The sequence below is a fragment of the Sander vitreus genome, chromosome 2 (assembly GCF_031162955.1).
Source record: "Sander vitreus isolate 19-12246 chromosome 2, sanVit1, whole genome shotgun sequence".
Classification (NCBI taxonomy): Eukaryota; Metazoa; Chordata; class Actinopteri; order Perciformes; family Percidae; genus Sander; species Sander vitreus.
The window spans coordinates 18190182-18213198 of NC_135856.1; the positions used below are offsets into that span (position 1 = coordinate 18190182).

Consider the following 23017-nt stretch of genomic DNA (forward strand, 5'->3'; position numbering starts at 1 on the left):
TGCACTGTAGGTTACTTTAGAATCATCAAAGAAACATCAAGGTAATCCTGACTCTGCTGGGATCTATTATCTAAATAATTCTTTTGTAAAGGCTTTTCAAGGAAAATACACCTGTAAGACCGAGGAAATGGTAATAGGTAGAGTTTGTTTACCTGTCAGGTTTGCTGGATCCAAACAGGGAGAAGAGCAGATAAAAGGACAGACAAGGATGAATAAAATTAGTGTCAAAAAATAAACACCAGAGACTAAACTAACAATGAACTCATCGTTTTACCCCTCTCATTGAAACTAATCGAATCACTTTCTCAATACAATGTTATATAAGTTCAATAGCACCTCCTTTAGACACAGGGATAAACAGTGAATGTAAAGCTAACTGACAAAACTCTTCCTCTGATTTCTCACAACACTGCATACACAGCACCCTCTTAGTGTGACATCTAATAACATACTGGAAAAATGTTGCAGAGTGCAACTCAGCTACAGAGACATTAATGGCTGTGGATCGCCACTATTTACACTCTAGGGCTTATGAACTTTAGATTATTACCATCAAGGTTAATAATTTTGCAATGCCACATCACAGTCACAGCAATTATTCATGTGCAATAACAAAGCTCCAGCCAGCAGAACAGATGATTATCATGAATAATGCTAATGAGTGATTATTATGTTATCTTCCCCTATCTGCTATGTAATGTTGCTCTCTGTATAAAGATTTTAATAACAGATTACAAAAAACACACAATTAAATTTCTAAGAGAACTTGGGAGCTGAACTCAGATGTGATTAGCAAACAAACAGTCGGGACGTTAATTGTGTTGCCTGCAGCAGCACAGAATCACAATAAATATATCTTAATGTTAGTCCTGTATGTTGCATAAATAATGGAAACACATATTTGCACCAGCTGGGCTTTGTTCAGTCTCAGCTTGGTTCTGAGGTCTTGCATTCAGTTTGTGGAAGAGTTAGATGGGGCCGAGGGGGAAATTAAGGTACTTTTTATGAAATCCTTAGCGCAAGATTGCCGCAATTTGCGTCAAAATTCATACTCCTTCTTGGAGTCATAACTCAGTCAAATCTGATCACACAGATACTGATACACGTATTGTTAGATTCAGTGTGATTAATGAAATCATAATATCTGATTCCATCGCAAATTAATCCATAAATCCGCTTAGAAATCATAGAACAAATACGGACCTCACAACTCCAGAACTTGGCTGGGAATCATCAAGTTTTTAAGTTCCTTCAGTACCAAAGTAATCCAGTGAAAGTCGTCTGTAATTCCAGTTTTCTGTCTCAATTTTGTCTGATTCGGGGCACACTGCATCAGACTTTAAAAAGCCCTGTCCTATATTAAACCATTTTACTGTCTTCCTGGGTCCATCATGCTGTCCTTACCTCTTGAAGAGAAGAATGGCGATGACGATGCAGACAATGAAGATGACAGCCAACACAGGCCCCACCACCCACAACAGGCCCTCTTCCTCATCAACGATTGGCTGAGGATCCACATCCGATGAGGTCACAGGATCAGAATAAGGGCTAGTGGCATACATAGTCTGTAGGAAGACATGGTTTTATGCATTTAGACAAAACTGCAATTGGATGGGTAAACTGTGTGGGTGTGTGTGTGTTTGTACTCACATTCTCAGAAAGGTCGAGTAGCGCAAGCACAAAGAAAACATACTCCTGTCCGTTCTGCAGTGGACGGTTGCGGAAGTCGCCATAGTTTCGCCCATCACCTAGTGTAAACTCCAGGGGAAGGGTCTTAAAGTGAGCAGTGACATAGGCCCTAGGGTCTGATTGGGCAGCCTGCCTGCGGATGCGGAGGGCACGACTGACGCTAGTCCTGTTGATCTCTTTCAGGAGCTAAAAGGGAAGGCAGGGATAACCAGAGGAGAGGGAAAAGGATAAAGATAATTAAAACAAAGGTTTGACAGAAAAAATTAGATAGTATAGAAAATGGGGAAATATCACATAACCATTGGTCATAATTTCCATCTAATATATGCCAAGTTCAAACAAAGTGCAACATCAAAGCTGATTAGACACTACAACAATTACATGTCTTGGATACAGTAAAGGCAAAATAGTCATCTTTCTGCCATTGCCATTATTTTCCTAAAAAATCTATCATTTGTCAATTGTATTTCTGAGTTTTGATAACAAAATAAAACCTTGGAAAAGAAAGACGGTTTAGCAATTTTACCTCACACAAAAACCCTCATTAGTGAAAGAAGAATTGGCTGTATAGAGCATTATCACCTTAGCACAAATGTCTTCATCATCAATTCAATTGCTGCCACATTTATCTATTGAGACAGTGGGCAGCATAAAAACTCTATTGAAACTCATCTCACACACATGAATGTGCTTTCAGAACAGCATAATGAGGTGATGAAGTCTTTAGAAAAAGGCAGGAAGTGGAATTGGATGGGAAATGTTTTGTGAAAGTATTGTTTGGATTGAACAGGCATGGATGGCCAGGTCGTCTACCTTCGCATAATAAGACTTAAACATGCAATTACATTCAAAATACTTTATTGGTCCCTCAAGGGGCAATTTGAGGCAAGCAAGTTTGCAAACAAAAGTACACATAGACAATTCATTTACACACATAAAAAACAATCTGAAATACACAAGGATTAATGGTAGTGGCCAGACCATAGCTGGCCAGCATGTGCCTTAGCTTATAATTAGCCCCTTATTGTGACCATTAGCTATTTAGTAGAATGCCCTCCTCTGCTGCATGTCTCACCTCATCCAGGTTCATCTGGTCGGGCTCCTCCCAGGGATTCAGGAACTTCCCTCCTCTCTGCTTCTTCAGTGGCACCACGACCACATAGTAACCCCTGAAACACAGCATGCACTGGGTTCAGGCTTAAGAAAATACACAATATAAACTAGGCTTTTTTCTTCTTCAATATTTCAGGAATAGTTTGGCATTTTGGGAAATACATGCATTTCCTTCTTCTCTGAGCAATAGATGAGAATATAGATACCATTCTCATGTCTGTACGATAAATATATAGCTACAGCCGGCACCCAGTTAGCTTAGCTTAGCATTACTGGAAACGGGCAAACAGCTCATTGGAAGGCAACAAAATCGGCTCACTTACTAACACACTATGGGCATTATCTTGCACCCAGTGCAATTGACTTTGTACACCGGCGCATCTATCATTCCTATTTTGCACCCGACGCACAGCGGACTTTTCCCTCCACAGACTCACGTTGGTAAATTAGGGAATGAACTTGCGCTCCCGGGGGCGGTTCAGCAAAAAGAGGAGGCGTGTTCCAGCGCAAACGTTCTCTAGTGCTATTTTGCAGTTTCAGAAAACAATTCTCTGCCACAGACCAGGAAAAACCTAGTCTAAAGTCAGTGGTGCGTTATTCAGATGCTATTTTAAGGGCACATGCTTGGCCGTAATGTAGAGTGTGCACACCGCGCATACACTTTGCTTCTCTCATCTCACAGACCCAGCAGTTCCCATTTTTGCAAACCATACATAAAATTAAAAAATTAAAAAAATGACCTTGTTTTACACAACATTTCCATGAATCATAGATGTGTTGATGACATAAATGAGGAAATATTAGAGGACTTGTGGAGTTGTGATGTTGAACTGCATGTGCCGATGCCACTTACCCAAATGCTCCAGCAGCAGCACGGGTGAGGAGAGACAGAAGAGCTACATCGTCTATAGTGAGGTAATCTCGGTCTAATGTTAGACTACATTGCAAAAATATCACCATGCATTCATAACCTCGTGATTCAGTGAGAGTGAGCCCAAAACATCGGAAAGTATGTTTTTGTGACATTTCTTTATTTACATTTTGTCAAAAAAGCAAACGTCGGTCTCCTCGGGTGCGAACCGCTCCTGGCGTGTGCCCATGGATGTATTAAGAGCGTGCGCCTAGCAAATCCGCCATTATAATAGCAATCCGCCATGGAACGAGCGCGCCTGCTTTTAAAGGGAATGTGAGATAACGCTCTGATTGGTTTATTGCACGTTACGTCCAAACCATACCTATGAGTAATGTAGCTACTTCAGACCAACCCATTTTAAATTTGGGTCGGGCGCAAGAGTCATTTATCCCGCCGGTATAATAGCAACAGCGCCCGAGATCCGCCCACAAAGCTACTTGCGTTTGGCGTTTGATACTTGCGTTTCAGATTGTTAAAATAGGGCCCTATATCTCTTTTGTTTAGTTAGTTTAGTTCAGTTGTTGTGAGCTGAAGAGGTGCTTGTAGGTGTATTTTGTTACCTTCCGACAGAGCCAGGATAGCTGTTTCAAGTGCTAAACTAAGCTAAGCAGCTGCTGGTGGTAGCTTCATATTTACCATACACCAGTGTCACTTTACTTTGCAATCAAAGTCTTCTAATATGTATTTTTTATTCTAGTCTTATATAGCTTTTATTTATTTATTTTATTTCTCTATTCATCTGTTCTATCGCTGTCATTGTGCGGCTGCAAGAACCAAATTTCCCCTCTGGGGATCAATAAAGGTTTATCTTGTCTTAGCTTCATATTTACTGTACACACATGCAAGTGGTATTGATCTTGCCATCTACTGTAAGTCTCTGCAGGAAAGTGAGTAAGGATATTTCCCAAAATGTATAACTATTCCTTTGGTCTTCTGCTTTAAAGAACTATAGAGTATTGTATCATTAATACAGTATATTTCTGCAGCAGCAGCTGTGACGTCGTACATTAAATCTAAACTGTGTGGTTGTATTTTGACCAGAGGAACATGTCTGAAGTCACGTGTGACACAAAAACAATAATACTACTGGATCAGGGGATTTTCTTTTAGAAGCAGTCAGACCATAAGCACCTGTCAAGCGATTAGGGCACAGAAACCAAAATCATCAACATGTCCTCAACAGATGACTCACTCCAGCATTCCATGCTCACACAGATGCACAGATGGTGCAATTCTGAGTGTCGAGTGATACAGTAGAAAGTAGCTTATTTTTGTAAAATGTGAGAAAATGAGAATTTGTTACAGCTTTAAAGCTGAAACAGCCCGCAAGATAAAATGATATGTGCTTCAATGCGGAAATTTTGCATTAAGAGAGATAAGTTGATCAATGTAGAAATCTGCAAAAAACTAATCACATTTAAAAAAATGCTTACAGTGTGTTTTATTATTGTCACCAAGTAATTTCAACATCCAACTGATTGACAGTTTGTACAATTTCTGATCTCTGATCTGGATCAAGGCACCTAAAATGGGAAAGACTCTTGTCTCTGTAGTAGTGAAAGAGCAAAATGCTGTTTGGGACTCAAAGAGCTCCCAAAACCCTTCTGATGGGACGGACAAACTACAGTAAAATAGCTGTGAGAGCATGAGTAGCAGTGGAGTGATTCAGGTTGTGCTGTAAGGCAGAAGGACCGCTTCCACTTGGTATCTATATTTGTTCGTGGTTATAAAAAAAAGGCAGATGAGATTATCAGCTTTCAGTCCATTCTCAGATTTGCTTTGCTGCCAACTAAGATACATCCTTCCTGATAGACCAATAAATGAAAAGCAGTAGCAGGAGGAAGAAGAAGAAGTGGAATTGGAGCACATTCTGAACAGGTTAATAAAAATACTTACATGTAGTCATTACATTAAACCAAATTCTTTACTCACACTCTCTTCACTCTCATCCATCATCACTACCTGACTTTGGCTGTGGTCTGCACCGTCGGTAGCTGCACAGTCACCATGCCATCGGCGTTGGTCTTTCCCACCACCGTGGGTTTGGTTTTTAGGATGTCCGGGGCGGTGGTGGCTGTGACGCGGTGCTGCAGACCCCCGGCGCTGTTGGCCCGGTTGGTAAGCAGAAAGGAGTACTGGGTGTCCGCCTCCAAGCCAGTGATCAACTTCTGAGTCTGTTTCCCATCCACTTCCACAGACTGGCCCTTTCCATACAGGATCTGGACATGGGATAGGTCACATAGTTTGAGAGTTAAATTGAATACGACACAAAACAGACAATGCAGCACATATTGTAAGCTCTCAAATAGTGTCCAATGCCTTTATTTACCTTAACCAAAAGAACCAGGCGTTTATTTTACAGGAAGGTTATTAATTTGTAATTGTAGCTATTTGATTGGTAATTTTTTTTATACTTTAGTGCAAAGCCTTCATGTCTTGTAAACTGAACACCTCTATCTATTTTATATCAAAAGCTTTCCAGCTGTTCAAAGGGGCATTATGTGCCTGCAATACTTTAACAGGAAATGTTAAGTTTCATTTAACAGCAACCTAACAGAGAAAAACATGCATAAATGATTGAAAACAATACAATACATTATGCTAACTTGAGTCAGAACAAGTAATTCCATACTACCCCCCCCCCCCCACTACATTGAAAAATGACAAAATGCAAAATCTACTTACGGTGAATGGCTGGGCAGGGTTCTTGTCTCTGATCTCCCAGGACAGCAGAACAGAGTTCTTCATGGCAGCCTTTACTCTGAAGTTGGTGGCAAACACTAAAGGTACGAAAAAACAAAAACATGAATATGATTCCAAGCTCATTTATTCTCTCTACTGAACCAAAAGTAATGGCCTTACCTGTGTATCATTCTCTAGTACTAGTCTCAAGCTAGCTATCTGCTCTGATCAACACACAGTGAGTGTGACTGTACAGGGAAACTCGCCCAAGACCCAAGACTCTTACCTTGCTTTGGGATGTTGGGACTAAGACTACAGTGACAAGACAACGAAAAAGGACACTTAGGATGTTGTCACCAGATGTTGTGTGTGTGCTAGTGGAACTTAGTGTGCACAATGTATGCACAAATGTGTTGTTAGGAAGCATGTGTTGCATCCTGAGCAATGAAGATGGGTTGTTAGAACATGAATCCTACCTTGGTCTAGCCGCTGTGTCCTAAACTGGACACTGGGGCTAAATGGCCCGGGGCCAACAGCTGTGAACGCGCACAACCTGACATCATACACAGTATCTGCACTCAGACCCTCCAACAAAACACTCGACCCTGGAGCGGGCACCACAACTTCTGAGGCGTTCCCTCGACTGTTTATATCCTTGTACAGAACTGAGTACTTCATAATTTTCCCATTTTGCTCAATTAGTGGGACTGATTTCCACGCAAGCCGGAGGGAGGTGGCAGAAGACTCCTCTAAGATAATATTTTCTGGGTATCCACTTGGGGCATCTTCTGGAGTAGTCACCTCCATTACAGCCTCCTCTCCGTAGCCCATTTTGTTACGGGAAGAGAGTCTGAACACGTAGTTAGCTCCCCTATGGATGTCCTGAGCGGTGTAGCGGTTCTCCTTGGTGGGGATCTCCACCACCGTGAAGGGAAGGACGTCGATGTGGCCGAAGGTGAGGCGGTACCCCAGGAGCGGGGTGGGTGGGTTGGGAGGTGGGTACCACTGAAGCAGAGCAGTACCTGAATCAGTGACACTCACCGTCAGTTTGGGCTTTTCAGGCACTGGAAAGAGGGAAATAGGGAGAGCAAGAGAGACAGAGAGAGAGAATGATAAAAAGATAATTAGAGGATAATTGCAAAGCACATTATTCACAACCCCAAGCAAAGCCGCAAAATATGATTAATATGGCACCAAATAACTGGTTCCTTTCTGGCATATCAAGGTGTGATAGAGTGAAACATGAACCAATTCAATGATTTAATGGCCTCTAATGATCATTGGTGAGGATTTAGTCTCAAAGATTGCTACTAGTTTTGTGTGTGATTTTGTAGCTCTATGTATTTCTGTTTGTGTGAGAGTCTGCATCGACACACTTACATGGCAGGGCGCTACAGACAGTAACAGGTTTGCTGCGAGCACCATCGCCCTTGGCAGTGTAAGCCCCCACTGATACAGAGTAGGCAGTGTCTGCGTTCAGGTCTCCAAGAACCACCTCCTGCAGAACAACAAAACAAATTGTTAGCTTCAAAAGGAAACTAATTCTGTGTGCCCTTAGGACAATAACAAAGTCTGTGTCAAATTGGTCAGAAAGGTAAAATTCTGTGCTTCTTGTCTGACGGTGTACCTGTACAGACAGTTATTAAGATCTTTTCTACACCAACAATACTTTCCCAGGCCAGGAAATACATTGTTCACCTAGCTGCTGCTTTTGGAAAATGTCTAGTGGATATGGTTTGTGATCATAAAAACAACTATATGAAATTATCACAGTATCACAGCTCAAAATGTGGTCCATTCGCAACTAAAAATGTAATTTAACTATACAGACACTCAAAACTAGTTTAGATTTGTCTCCATCGAAACACTGAACACAATATTTTCTTCATTTCTTGGTCTGTGGAAAGTATAAACAATCATGGTATGTTGGCAATACCCACAAATGACTCATATCATCAGTTATATGTGTTCTTCCAGGGTCCTTTATTAAAAATCCTGGAGAGCACACACTGCAGAAATGAAAAAGGGACTTCCTGCTGCACTTTAAGCCCTCACTCGGTCATAGGAGATTCACAATCTCATAAATATGACTCATCTGCTGTCTCTGCTTTGTTATCACTATAAATAATATGTTTAAAGGGTTTACTCACATATTCAGCTGAGTCTTCATTTTCCCACTGAACGACAGAACAGTATAGAGAAAAGAGATAAAGGAGAGAAAAACACAAATCTTATTTTTTGGGATATTTATCTGAAAGACTTCGCACTCAAGTTTTAGTGTATTAGTTTAAAATTATCATTATTAATAGATTTACACACACACACACACACACATATATATATATATATATATATATATATATAATGGACAGAAATCCAATAATGATTAAAATTAAAAGATTTAAGCCTGAAATATGCTTTCTTTCCAAGAGTAAGATGAGAAGAAAGATACCTCATATTGATATGTGTTAAATATGAGGCAAAAAGACTGTTAAAAGTAATATGGCAAAATATTTAGCTTATCTACAGTAAAACTACCTAGATGGCCACATGCTGGCTCTCTCTAGGTACCAATGTGCTGACGGAGCTCACAATTTCTTCATGGCTTTAATGAAACTATGAAATGAATAGGACCATTAACAATAAATATGACTGTATTAGTTTTCTAGTGTATAGAGTTGTAAGTATGATTTTATTAGGCATACATAGAACAGTTCCTGAAACAGTTGATTATAAGGTGTAAGAGAGTATATGTTAGTGTTACCTGAGAGTCCTCTATGAGGATGTCCTTGATGAAGGGCTGACCCTGAGGTTCTCCGTAGTTCATCCTCACATAGTGGACCTGGTAGCCTCGGATCTGACCGTGCTGCCGTTCGGGCGCCGGTGCTCGCCATTTCACCCTAATGGCTGAGGCGTTCACAGTCTCTGCCTCCACCCCTCGCGGAGGACCACTTGGAACTAAAAATGCATTTTGGGATAGAGGTCAAGGGTCACAGATGATGGGCACTCAGACCTTCACTTTTTCTAATCAAAAATATATTGGTTTCAGGGGAGGTTACAAAAAAATAGAATCCTCCAAAAAGTCTAAAAATGCTCTGATGTCTGGGAAAAAAGTCAAAATAGTAAAAAATGAGAGTGCTTAAGGAAAAACATAGAGGAAAAAAGCAGTGGAGAATAAGAAGCAAATGTAAAGAAAGATAAGAATGGCAGATAGAAAAGGATTTGTTGCCATGGGCAGATAAACAGTGGCAGGCAGTCAAAGAGAAAATACTGTTATCAAGAAAAACCTCTTGTGCTGCCAAGAACTAAAAAATACATATACCAAGAGAAAACAATTCTGGAATGTTTCCAAACTGGAAAACATGGAGACGTTGGGAGTATGAGATATTAAACATGAATATCAAAAATATTGCTGACATATTAGAAATTACTCAAAACACAACAATATAAATTGATAAAAGGAGATTAAAGATAATCAAATAATTTGAGGGGAGTTGGAAGGGCAGACGGTCTGTGAGAAAAGCCAAGGTGTGGAAAGGCCAAGGTACAGCTACAGCAAAAGGGTTTGTTTTGGTATTGTTAGTGGAGAATATAGTGAGAAATCCCAACCATCCCTTATCCCCAAAAATAGGGGTTTAATAAGAAAGGGGAAAAGTGCGGAAAAAAAGATGCAGGTAAAAAAAGGGATTAAAAAGTGTTGCTGGAGAAAAAAGGGTTGCTGTTGACAAGAGAAAGCAGTGGTGAGGGTGTAGCAGGAGGAGATTTCCACATGTAAGAGGTTTCTGACGGTTATAAAGGAATAAAGGAGAGATTTTGAAAAGTAGAGGGTCTGACAGTGGTTCTCAAGTCCATCACCTGTTGAGATTGCAGCTCAAGGATAGACAAAAGGCCTTTACTGGCCAGTGAAATAAAATTGCTGTTAGTTTAGGGAGCTTTCAGCTCAGTAGTGCTATGTTAGTTAGGTAGCCATTGTTAGTGGGGCGGAACATCCTAATACAGGCAGGGGGTTTGTTTGGGAACATACCATCTTCCTCGGTGCGGATAAGCAGCTGTAAACTCTCTGGTCCATTCCCAGCTTCCGTCTGTGCCCGTACCGTTATGCCATACTCAGTCCATTTCTCCAGGTTTTCCAGGAGATACGGAGAACTTCCCAGAAGAATTCCATCAATTCTTTTAGACACTTTGTTGCCCTCGGTAGTGGAGTACTGGATGGAGTATCCTGTAATGATGCCATTCTGAAACTCCAGAGGAGGTGGAGCCCAACTTACCAGGATGCTGGTAGAACTGGGACTGGTGCATGTGATGTCCTGGGGAGGAGCTGAAGGAACTGATTGTCCAGTTTTGAGGATGCACAGTAGGGGTTGTTTGGGTAAATGTTATTTGGTCGTGTGTGCAAGTTGTTATTGGTGGGTGGAGAGGTGAGGAAGTGAGGTTTGCCGTGAAGGAATGGGGATGAAATTGAGCGGACGGAAGACAGAGAACAAAAGACAAAGAAACATAAAATGAAAACAAAACACTGGAGAACAGAAAGCTCCTACGAAAAATGACCCTGTGACTAGAAAGCAAGATGGCTGAACGATGGGTGTCAACTTCTGTTTGGTAGAAATGTTTGATTAATGAAAACGAGTGAATGATTGAAAAGAGATGGAACACAAAAACACTGACTAGAGCTTTAACACACAAACATACCTTCCCATAACTTACTTGTCCTTACAGCCTACCCAAGCCTCTGTGATCCATGATGGAGCTATCATCTCTATCTAGCTTCTCTGGCTTCTTACCTTGTTTTTAGTGATTCTCTTACAGACCTCAGATTATTAGCCAACAAATTAAGAATAGTTTTTTCTGCTGCCAATCGTCGATAAACTGTCTGGTACTATATTATATGTAGGATTAAGTTCTGGGAATTATTTATTTAGTAATACATTTGTTGAAATATCAAATCTGAGGTCAGTGAAGGTCTGGATTCATGACGGCCCCATTATGACAATGCAAAAAAAGTAATTTGCCAAATGTCTTAAGAAATACTGTGTGTAACATCCAAATCTATGATGGTCAGATCATAGATGACCATATTCATGTATTTGTGGTTCAGTTTATGTCAGTTCCAATTTTTGCATTGTCAAAATTAAAACCTCTCTCTCTCTCTCTCTCTCTCCCCCCCCCTCTCTCTCTTTTCCACACACAGCAGTATTTGTGGTGGGACCTACGTGTCTGTGGTGTGTCGATGGACACATCGTTGGTATACGCCCCAATTCCATGCTTGCTCCTGGCAGCCAGCTGGAAGGTGTAGGTGGAGAAAGGCTTCAGGTTGTTCAACAGGTAGGAGGTGGTCGGCTCAAAGCTGACTTTTTTCTGAAAAAAACATGAAGACAGCGGGACATCAAGTTGTGAGAAAAACAAAAGAACAAGGTTGTAATAACAATTTGCTCAAAAAGAGCATCTGTTATAGAGCTTTTGATATTAGGATCAACTGATCTTCTGTTAACCCCACCCATCTATATTTCAATCTGTTATTACCCATAAATGTGTTAGTCCAGCAAAACAGTCCTCTCAGCTACCAATCCATCTGTCTCTCTCTCGTATCTTACCTCCTCTGTGTCATCAGCTCGACGGTAGACCAGTTCATATCCTGTGATCTGGTTGTCGGGGCCACCCTGAGGTGGGGCCACCCAGGACAACAGGATACTGGTCTCGGACTTGGCCTCACCCTTAAATTCTGAAGGTTGGGATGGAACTACAGAGTTGAGGAAAATAAGGTAAAGATATTTCTTTTATTTCATTCTTGCAGATGATAAGTGTAAAGTGTTTTCAGTATAGCATGGCATATCTGTCTAATACAAGCAAAGCCTGACACCCCTATCTTGCTTCCTGTCTCTTACCTCCAGTCTTGGCTATAATCTGCAGGTCCTGGGACAGGGGTCCGTCTCCTACAGAGGTGAAGGCCAGCACTCTGATGTAGTAAGTCTTGTTGGGAGTCAAACCCTGGATGGTAATGAAGTTGGCGCTGCGCACCATCTGCTTCTCCCACTGCACAACACACAACCCGATGCATGAATGCAAGTAGACACACAGATGCACACTTATGTATTAGACACATGCAGACAAGGCAAGATAGTCAGCTGTGATTAATAAACAGGTTCACACCTGGTTGACTGGTAGCGTGTTGTCTGAGGTGTAGTAGACTCTGTAGCCCACCACCTGTCCATTAGGTTCCTCTGGTTCATCCCAGTGGATGATTGCTGTTGTGGTGCTCAGCATACGACCCCTGACCTGCAGGGCAAACATAAAGAACTTCAGCAACGCTGCACTGGGATATAAATGTACTGCAATTTCACTGGAGTTTTGTAGAAGAAAGTTTTGTTTGGTTTTTTGAGAACTAAAGGCAACTTAAGACTAGTGTTTAAAAAGTACACACTAAGATTTATAATAATAATAATAATAATAATATATTTTATTTATATAGCGATTGTGGCGGTGGAGCAGGTCTGTGAGGTAGGAAGGAGCCTGGTTATGGAGGGCTTTGTGAGTAAGGAGGATGACTTTGACTTGGATGTGTTGGGGAACAGGGAGCCAGTGGAGATTCTGAAGGACGGGGGTGATGTGGTCACGGGAGCGGGCATGGGTGAGGATGCGGGCAGCATAGTTTTGGAAGTACTGAAGTTTATTTAAGGCTTTTGCAGATGAACCATAGAGGATGCTATTGCAGTAGTCGATTCTGTAAGTGATGAAGGCATGGATCAAAGTTTCGGCAGCAGAGAACGTGAGTGAAGGGCGGAGACGGGCAATGTTTTTTGAGGTGGAAGGAGGCAGTTCTGGTTATTTGGTTGATGTGATTTTCAAAAGTGAGGTTGCTGTCGAAGATGACTCCGAGGTTACGGATGTGTGGGGATGGAGACAGGGTGGAGTTGTTGACAGGGAGACTGTAGTTGTGGGTGTTCTTTGTGAGGGACATGTTACGCACTGTAATGCAGTCAAAATAACAGGCAGCTAATCATACTGTACTGTATAACAACCAAACTTGAGGTGAAGTTATTGTCAGAGAAATAATAACAACAGATTTAAAAAAAAAAAAACGGCCAAGAATTACAGTCAACTTGTTATTCGTACAGGACCAAAATTGCATCTTTGAATATCACATTTTTACTGCCAGATGATAGGTGCAGTATCACTGTAAAAATTGCATTTTTATGAATTTGCTTTCGTCCAATCAAACCCTGACCTGTCGAGGAGGCGAGGAGGGTGCCTGCTCTGCTGTGCGAGCCTCCACCACCTCGCTGGAGGGGCCCTGGCCAATGGTGTTAACGGCCGCCACCCGAAAGTCGTAGTGGGAGTATGGGCTGAGGCCGCCTACGCTGTAGCGCGTTGTGGCGATGCCATCAATCTCTTTATAGGGGTCCTCTGACCCTTTGGCACGGTGCTGGAAGAAGCAAGAGAGGAAGAGGGAAGAGAGAGAGGATTACAGATTTAAAGCTGTATAAAATAACTCTGTACAGAGAAAGCTCTACAAATATCTATCTATCTATCTATCTATCTATCTATTGAAGGGGATTTTTTGCAAAAAGTGGAAGGCCCAGAGGCCAGAGAACATCTGACTCCATTAATTAAGTTCTAATTCCCCGCGTATTCGTTGATGACCTAAATGACCAGAAACCTTAAAGAATCACTGAGACGATAGAATAAAGTTAACACTTCATTAGTAACAGCATTTGAGGAATTATAATACACATGTGGCCTATACATGCAGGCTTCACAACTGAGACCTCCTTGTGTCTTCCCAGTTATCAGCCCTGATTCAAAAGTCACAAGTCTATTTATCCTCCATGGGCTGTCCTCCTTTCTCCGTCCATTCTTCCTCTTCCCCTATTCGTGAGTCTCTACCCTCCTAATCACCAACAGGATCCAACATCTGGCTCCCACCGTCTCTGTCCCGCACAAAGACAAGCATAACATCTGCTTCCTGTCATTAAGTAAAATACATGTCTAAAATAATAGAAATATCTCAACACTATCTATCTATCTAGATTTTTATATTTAATGTGGGTATCCTGCTTTTTGTCCTGCACTGTTTCAGTGCAGCAATTTGTGTTTTATTCTCAACATTTCAATTCCTTACTCCTGGTAGGCAGAGAGTATTCCAGATTTCATTTCAGCAATTTGGTGAATTTATTACTTTCAGGAGCGACGTCGTTTTATTTTGCAGCCCTACTTACCGATTTAGGCTGTTAATAACAGTTAATGTTCATATAAAAATCTAGTGCAACTTTAGCTATCTTAAGTTCTGTGTCTCAAAAAACCTGTGTGCACATGCAGTAGCGCTTCTGTGTCTGTTACACACCTGTATGATATAGTAGGAGACAGGCTCAGGGTTGCCAGAATCCCAGGTGAGTGTAATGCTTGTTGCAGTTCTCTCTGTCACCACAGGGGTACCAGGGGCCTTTGGGAGAGCTGTGAGAGAGAGGAGAGAGATATTTTACAAACTATCTTTCTTATCATTAAAAAAAATCATCTGATAGACTCAGATTCATAGCATCACTGTGTACTCATAAAACAATAAAATCAACTTCTGCTAGTTAAAACATATAAATGATGACTTAGTTTTTGACAAAGAAAAACAGTTCTTTGCCCAATGTGAAAAAAAGAAGTGGAGACAGATTTCAATTTTCTTAAAGAATTCCCCAAATATGAATAAATTAGAATCTAGTTTATCACAAATAATCCAGTCTTTCCTTCTCCTTTTACTGTTCAGAAATGACTAGGCTCATGTTGCAGAACTGGCTAGAGAAAACTGCTACACACAGAGTTAGACAACAATTACACATATAGTAAAAATAGCCATGACAAAAAAACATGTTTCATGATATCCTCGGATCCAGATCTTAATTGGCAGCACTGATTTTGGTTTAGCAACAGGATAGACTGATGTATAAAAGAGTTCTTGAGCCTGTTGTATCTTAAAAAAGGGACTCTAAATCGCCTTTTAAAAGGCAGAAGTTATTCATAATGCATGGAGTCTAAAGAGAGGCTGTTAGCAAGCCTGAGCATGCTCTTCTTGTAGATTGTTTGAAAAGAGTGTGCAACCGGTTGACCAATGATCTTAACACAAACTTTGAGTTGATTATATACATTTTTAATAAAGTTTTAAGTTTAGCAGTTAGGCTGCTAAATCAGGCTGTGCTGTAGTACAGCATGCCACTCTGAATCCCTGAATTAAAAGAGATAACCTGGCAGCTGGTTCCAAAGCCATCAGTAACTAGTTGATTTATTCCATATGTATATGTGCCAGTCAGACATATTAATGTTAAGATAAATATATTTGGCATATATGAAAAACAGAGCAAAGGGAGTAACTTTACTTATCTTACTTTATATTTCTTTTGTAATGGAAATGTTCTTCTCAGCATACTACACATCAAGTGCTCATTCACACTTTGTCCTCTGTGCTCTTATAAAAACCCAAGTCTCACTGGAGGCAAGGTCAAACCATCACTTCCTCTTTGTTCACTTGCTCTTCTCCTCATCCATAAGCCTCCTCATATACATGCCGATAAACCCACCTTTCACAATAATCTGTGCCACTGCCTCGATCACGCCAAGTGTCGACATAGCGACGCATGTGTAATTGTTGGACTGCCGTACGTCAGTCAGTTCCAGGACGTTGCGGCCGATGGGCATGTCATCCTCGGGCGTCAGGTCTTCTGCTCCCAGCATCCACTTGACGTACGGCATAGGGGAGCCCACAGCCACACAGGTGATGTTGACGTTCCCCCCTGGCATGATCTCGCTGTCCGCTGGGGGGATGGAGAAGCGTGGGGGGACACGACGCACTAGACCAGACAGCAGTGAAAGCAGGATTAGAAATTCATGACTGTGTTGCTCAGTAAAGTGCAGAACAATACATAACAATCAGTGTCTATACACTGTAGCATGATTTACTTTTCTTTGTTCTATGTACTCTAAGATGAAGTTTTATGACATTTAAAGAAGACTGCAAGCATTCAGACAGTCTGGTACATCACCACTAGGGCACATGTGATATCAAAATGTTTTATTCATGGTGTTTTTAGGTGTGCTCCATTAAATATTTTATGAACTGAAACACAAAAGATACACAGACAAAAAAAACTCACAGCAAGCACACATGCACTCACAGGGAAAAAAGAGAAAAGAGGAACACAGGGTACAGTATATCTCAAAGGAGTAAACTGTACAGGCAGGTTTAAACCTTTAGTACTGAACATAAAACAGCCGAAACACACAAACACAAATGGCAGTTTAATGGAAGAAGAGAAAATACTCAAGAGAGACTCAAAGAGCCACACAGCCGTTAGTTTACCAACCTTCTCGCAGCTCTGCAGAGGGTAAGACAGAGCACGGCGGGAGTAGAAGAGAAAGGAGAGAAAAACAGAAAATATCAGAGAAGAAACAGGAGACACAGAGAGAAAACAAGATTGACAAAGTAGCAGAGACGTGCACAGGTACGGGCTATTGTTGCCCGGGCAACTTCCCGTTTGCCCTGATTGGATTAGCTGCCCCTCTGGTGAAAGAGCCTAAATAAACTTTTCTTTTTTTCTTCTTCTTTTTTTGCTGTTGTGGCTGCATTAATACGATACTACGCCCATCATTACTTAAGGTAAATCAAATTAAATTCGCTATATCATTTAATCTTGCCCTCAGCGATGCCCTTTGCCCCCAGTCACTTGACTTTATCATCTCACGCACGGAGCAGAGCAAGCCCTTCTGCCTTCACGTGAGTTTTTAAAGTTATGGAGATTATGACAAATGCCCTGTGAATAGTACCCAAAAAATCCACTTGAGCTTTGAATAAAGTGCAGCTTCAGCTTGTAACGTGTGCATCACGTCGCGCAGCATTGCCTTGTATTAATGTAAAATGCTACGTTATCAACCAAAGCTAATAACATAACGTATGTTACAGCAGCAGGCTAACGTAGCTACGTTACGTCCGTTACATTAGTGTGCATTCTGTAGAGAAGAGAGAGGCTTAGAGATGTGATGGTTTGGGCTCTTGAATCATGCTAGGTTATATGTTGTTTACAGTCACTATGTTACATGAGTTTTCAACCAATAATGAGATGTGACGTTAGTGAAAGTGAAAGTCGCCTTACTTTGTTATATGATGATAAATGAATGTCCCCATTGGTTAATGTAATAATCTTTGTATTTAAAAAAAAAAAAAGTTTAGCCTAATGTTAGTTTTGTGTGCTTAAGTATGCCTTCACAACAAAGACGACTGAAGAAGAGAGAGAAAGAGCTCAATGAAGCAGCTAAAAGATCTGCAACTTTGCAGAGCTGGAGCCTGGATTAAAACTGTCAGCAGACCAGCTGTGAGAGAAGCATTTGATAATGTCAAACAACCATCCTACATTATTCATTTAATGTGAAGTAAGCCTATTTTATCAGGGGCATTTTTTTAAGTTGGAGTAGGCTAATTAATAATAAATACACAGTAAATTGTGTCTGTGCTGTATATGGCATTGTGAATTAGTTCTAGTAGTTGAGTGCAGCCACAGTCTAAAGGTCAACTGGTCAACTAGTGTCAGTGTTCAGTTTTCTTTTTTTGGGGGTGTTGCCTTTTTTCCAGATTAGAGCAATAGCCCCTCCAAATGTCTGTGCACGTCCCTGCAAAGTAGCATGGCAAGGTGGCAACAGACAGAGGAAGAGCCAAAGAGAAACAGGAAGAAAGAATGAGGAGAACAAAGAGAGAAAACCGAGTCCATAGATGGCGGGTGTGTCAGTGAAAGCCTTCCTGTTTAAGGCAGCCTCCACAGCCAGCTGTCTCCATAGACCGCCTGTCAAACACTCACTGAGCAGCACTGCAAGATTTTGCTGGCCCTGCAAGCACTGTTAGACGCACATCACTGCCTCTGTACTGTTTGTGTATGTCCGTGTGTGTGTGTGCACGTGTGTTTATATATTTTCTTTTAGCGTAGCATAAATGTGTGTGTTTCTGTGTGAGAGCATCCAGTCGTATGTGTGCGTGTTTGTTTCGTATCCCTGGGAGCAATGTTGGAGTCAGAAAAGCATGCTACGCTGTTTAAAGCCTTTTTTCACCCTTTTTTCAGGGGTGGGCAGACAACAGAGCAAAAGGCCACAGGAATAAAAATGTCTCCAAGATTTAAACATTTGGTGGGAATGCATGTCTGTGTATGTGTGCGTTGAAGGAGACAGTGCCTGAGGAGGTGAAATGCCTGTCAAATCTGGGGAGAAACACAAGTCTTAACCAGACAATGATTTGGTTTTTCTCCGAGGTCTAAAGGCTAAGAAGGGAGGGCAGAGAGATTAATAGCCTGAGTGAAACACTCAGCCCAGCCTTAGTTGATGCAAAGGAGCGCTCAGTTTAAAACCATCCTGTTTTATGGCTCTACAGCTAAGAATTATAAAACACAGCAGGTTAAATAGCATCACATTAACATGATAAACACTCATTCCTAGCAGAAGAAAAAAAAAACTATGAATGTCGTCTAGGAATAAAATGTCCCAATCTGCACATCCATTATCAATGCGATTGTTAAATCTGAGTGCTCTAATTGGACTAACAGGCTGGTTTTTATCCCCCTCTTACCTCTGACATAGAGATTAGCTGGTGTGGAATAGCGTGTCCCATCGCTGTTGGTGGCAACACACTCATACTTCCCCTGGTCTGACTCCTCACTCATCTCTATCTGGAGAGCACCTGGATAGATGGAGGGATGGAGAGGAAAAGTAGCAGATAGAGAGAGAGGAGAGTCGCACAGAAAGATAGCGAGGAAGAAAAAGCAATTACACAAAAGTGGAAGATATCAGATTATTTGGTATAGTCCATAAATACACCAACATAGAAATGGTAAGAACTGCATCAATTGTAAATGAATCTGAGGGAGTTTTCAGCAAAAACAAGTTGAACACAGGGCTACAAAGGGAGCCAAATCTATTGGGACAAATTAAGAAGTTTCCACCACTGTCAGCAAGAATCTGCCCAAAACAAGGGACAGCTTCCTGATTCAGAAATGGGAAGAAAAAAAAAGAAGAAAAAAAGCACTGATACAAAGCCTAGAAAAACGGAGAATGTAGTCTTCATGCAAGGCAGAAACAAATAAACCAAGCAACCAAAATGTGAAGAAATCCAGTCACCAATACAATATTTAAAAAAAATGATTTGCTGAAAATTAAGATGCAGTTATATTAGGGAGCAAACCATGTTTCAGTTTTCAAGGACAAAATGTTACAAAGATATTGCCATGGCAATAAGATATCCCCAAACATTACGGATCCACCAATGGGATCAGGAGTGTGATGTCATTTTAAAAACACACCCAATAAGGAGGTAAAAACATCAACCGACCTCCATCAAGGCCACAGATTAAAAAAAAGAAAAAAGGAACGACATACGCAAAGCCTTGGGAAGGGACCGACGCTTTCTCGCTCCCTGAAAACAGAAAAACTGTCAAAAAAGTCAACCAGAGGTTCTTTAAAGATGGTGTGGTAAGGCAAAAAAGCGCCCAGAAAAACTTTATCAAAAAAGTGGTTGTTTGGGGCTTTTTATCGGTAATGAGAGAGAAAATAGAAAGTAATGGTAAAAAAAAATCATGAAGAAATTTGTGTGTATTTGCAAGTTTGTGTTTATGTGTGCATGAGCACACTAATGTCTGCAAGCGTATCTGAGTCTTTGCCATCTGGACTTTTCAGGCTGAGCGAATAACAGCTGGGAGGGAAAACAAAACTGGGACGTTTGATCGGGCAAATATAGACAAGGTAGAAGGAAAGGCCAGGTCAAGCTTAGGTCAATACTAGAAAATCAGGTGACAAATAAATTTGAAAAGCAAACAAACGGAGGCAAAAGTGAGATATATATATATATATATATACATATATAAAACGCTTTGTCACCTCAAACTAAGCATCAAAGAAATAAATAAAAATTGTAAACATGTCATGCTTTAGACTGAAAACAAAGTAGATGTAAAAAGCTAAGTGATGTTAAACTGAATACTGGATACAAAAGAAAGATCACAATATGGCGAGGAAGGAAGCAATGGATTTCTGTGTTATAGAGTGAACGTTTAGGCTGAGATGGAAAAATGAACGGATTACGAGAGGATGAAAGACGAGAAGAAGGGAGGTGATTAAAACTCATAGTATAAGCAATTGCTTGCTCAATTCCATTTTCTACCTCTTGCACCTACTGCAGATCTGGAGCAGCTGGATAGGTATTACCAATATGGAAGTCTTTTGGACTAAACATGTATTGATTAATCCACCCAGAGCTACTTTTTCAGATCTGTGAGACAAGTAGGAACCAGTGGTCGAAAAGGAATCAGGCCACTGTGTCATGTTGGTCCTCCCAGCAGTCTTACCTCGTATAGGCGTGCCACCTGAGTGGGCAATGAATGCACGAGATTAGAGAAGGAGAAGAAGAAGAAAATGTTAGTACCACAGGAGGAGAAGGGGATAAGGAAGGGAGGGACTGGGAGGGGAGGTAACTTGGAAGGGAGAAGAATCAAATTAGAGAGGAAGACTCAAAATATAGATCCTTAAGAGAGTGAGAGAAAAAGAGAGGCATAAAAAAAGATAGAATAAATAAAGACAGAAAAAGCCTGAGAAGAGAAAGACAGAAACTAGATAGACAGAGTGACAGGCAGTGACAGAGCTATAAGGAGATGGGTTATTGATTTGACTTCATTGACTTAAAGCAGGGGTTGATGTGGCTGTAGGAGTAAGGTTGTGTCTGCACCACTCGGGAACTCTAAGTACATAACTGCCCTGAGACTGAACCTGCACTTGCTCTCCACGTAGATCAAAACCAGGTGTAATTCTGCTAGCAGTAAAGCGTGTAAATATATATTTAATATCTGTTCCTAAAGGAGAAAAACCACCCTACAATATTATAAAAACTCTGGCATTGTCCCTACATCATATTTGGATTGATTTTTGTTTTATTGTTTGGCGTTGCTTCCAATAAAACATCAGCAGTAAATGTCAAGGTGATGACTCAGCCCCTCAGAATCAAAGCGCAATGGTGTGTTTGTAAACTCAATATCTTAAACCGACCATCAACAATCATCCTGTAAGATGTCCGCCGTAAAAGAGGCAAGAGTGGACTCAACAGACCAAAATGCAATGAAGCAACAAGACATGTTTACCGTTAAGAAGTACAGGGCTGCAACTTATAATCATTTTCATTACTGATTGATCTGCCAGGCATTATATTTGGTTAATCAATTAATAATTTGGCCTATAAAATGTCGGATGCCTATCGCAATGCACCAGAACTGAAGGCGTCATCTTCAAATTGCTTGTTTTGTCACGAACCTCTAGATATTCACTTTACAATGGTAAAAAAACGGAGAAAAAGCAGCAAATCCTGACATTTGAGAAGCCGGAACCAGAGACTGTAATAAAAATGATTTGAACCATTAATCAACTATTAAAATGTTAATGTTGCAAATTTTCTATCATTTGACTAATCAAATAATTGACTAATCGTTTCAGCTGTAAAGAGGTGTGAGTCTGATCACAGACACTACTGTAGGTACACGTAAACATCCTGAGCATATTCTCTAGATGCCAATAAAAAAGCATTCTGGGAAATGGAAGAAATCACTAAAGTGAACGTAAACAAATAAATGCTAATTACAGCACTTTGTTGCAAAATTACGTCTAAAACAGTGAAAAGTATTGGTTTTTCTTTAGCTACTTTACTTGTCTGACTCTACTACGCATGTGTCCATTTCCTACTTCTAAGCAGTAGTAACCAGGTTTAGCATATACATACTACATTGTACAGTCGAAGTCTAGAAGTCTGAAACCTGGTCGCCATTGATTTCCTTACAGTGCATGGCTCCACTAGAGGCCTACCCAACAGCCATCTAGAGTTGATGGCTTATTGACTGGTAACGCTATACAGCAGAGCAGAGAGAGTAAGTGGGTGAGTGGATGAAAGAGTGAGTGAATGAGTGAGTGAGTGAGTGAGTGAGGGGAAGAATAATTGAATAACTGGAAAAGTAAATAGGTGAGTGTGAGGAGAACATTATTATAATTATTTGGGTGCGGAAAGGCTGCAGGTGCACAGGTGAGGGTGAGACGAGCTACCTCTAGGGTGACAGAGATATGTGTGAGTATATACAGATATATGTGTAGATACGTGTGTATGCATGTCGATGTATGTGTGTGTGTGTGTGTGTGTGTGTGTGTGTGTGTGTGTGTGTGTGTGTATCCAGTTTGTAGCATTTATAATATGTTTCTTTAACCAAAATGATGTATGGGTGCCTGCAGAGTTGTGAGTGTGTGTGTATTTATGTGTGTGTGTGTGTGTGTGTGTGTGTGTGTGTGTGTGTGTGTGTGTGCATCTGTGCTTTATATTATCTTTGTGTGTGACTGTTAGTAAAATGCATGCCATCATGCATTTTAATAACACCTCAACATTGTAAAGGTGAGCAGCAGTAGCAACAGTAGCAGCATTAGTGAACAGTATATAGAAAAGTGGACAGTGAGGGTGTGGGCCTCAGAACAGAAGCACTTACCAAAGGACTCTGTGGTTAAAAAGATACAAAGAGAAAAGAAACAGCATAGACATGGCATTACAATCGGACCATTGGTTACACAGAGGAGTTGACTTAGTAG

The 23017-nt window shown here is 40.9% G+C and overlaps 1 protein-coding gene across 1 annotated transcript in view; it reads right to left on the minus strand.

Annotated features, from left to right (window-relative positions):
- The window catches only part of ptprdb (protein tyrosine phosphatase receptor type Db), a 94839-nt gene that overhangs the window by 24529 nt on the left and 47293 nt on the right, over nt 1-23017 (minus strand). Inside the window, exons 6-24 of the mRNA XM_078259497.1 lie at nt 18981-19091; nt 15955-16224; nt 14736-14845; nt 13620-13817; nt 12545-12670; nt 12280-12427; nt 11989-12134; nt 11608-11752; nt 10422-10724; nt 9162-9355; nt 8548-8574; nt 7778-7895; nt 6874-7461; nt 6401-6495; nt 5678-5934; nt 2765-2858; nt 1651-1875; nt 1405-1565; nt 153-164 (exon numbers count right to left, since the gene is read on the minus strand). Coding sequence (XP_078115623.1) covers nt 153-164; nt 1405-1565; nt 1651-1875; nt 2765-2858; nt 5678-5934; nt 6401-6495; nt 6874-7461; nt 7778-7895; nt 8548-8574; nt 9162-9355; nt 10422-10724; nt 11608-11752; nt 11989-12134; nt 12280-12427; nt 12545-12670; nt 13620-13817; nt 14736-14845; nt 15955-16224; nt 18981-19091 — 3328 coding nt within the window. The remainder of the gene's footprint in view (nt 1-152; nt 165-1404; nt 1566-1650; nt 1876-2764; nt 2859-5677; nt 5935-6400; nt 6496-6873; nt 7462-7777; nt 7896-8547; nt 8575-9161; nt 9356-10421; nt 10725-11607; nt 11753-11988; nt 12135-12279; nt 12428-12544; nt 12671-13619; nt 13818-14735; nt 14846-15954; nt 16225-18980; nt 19092-23017) is intronic.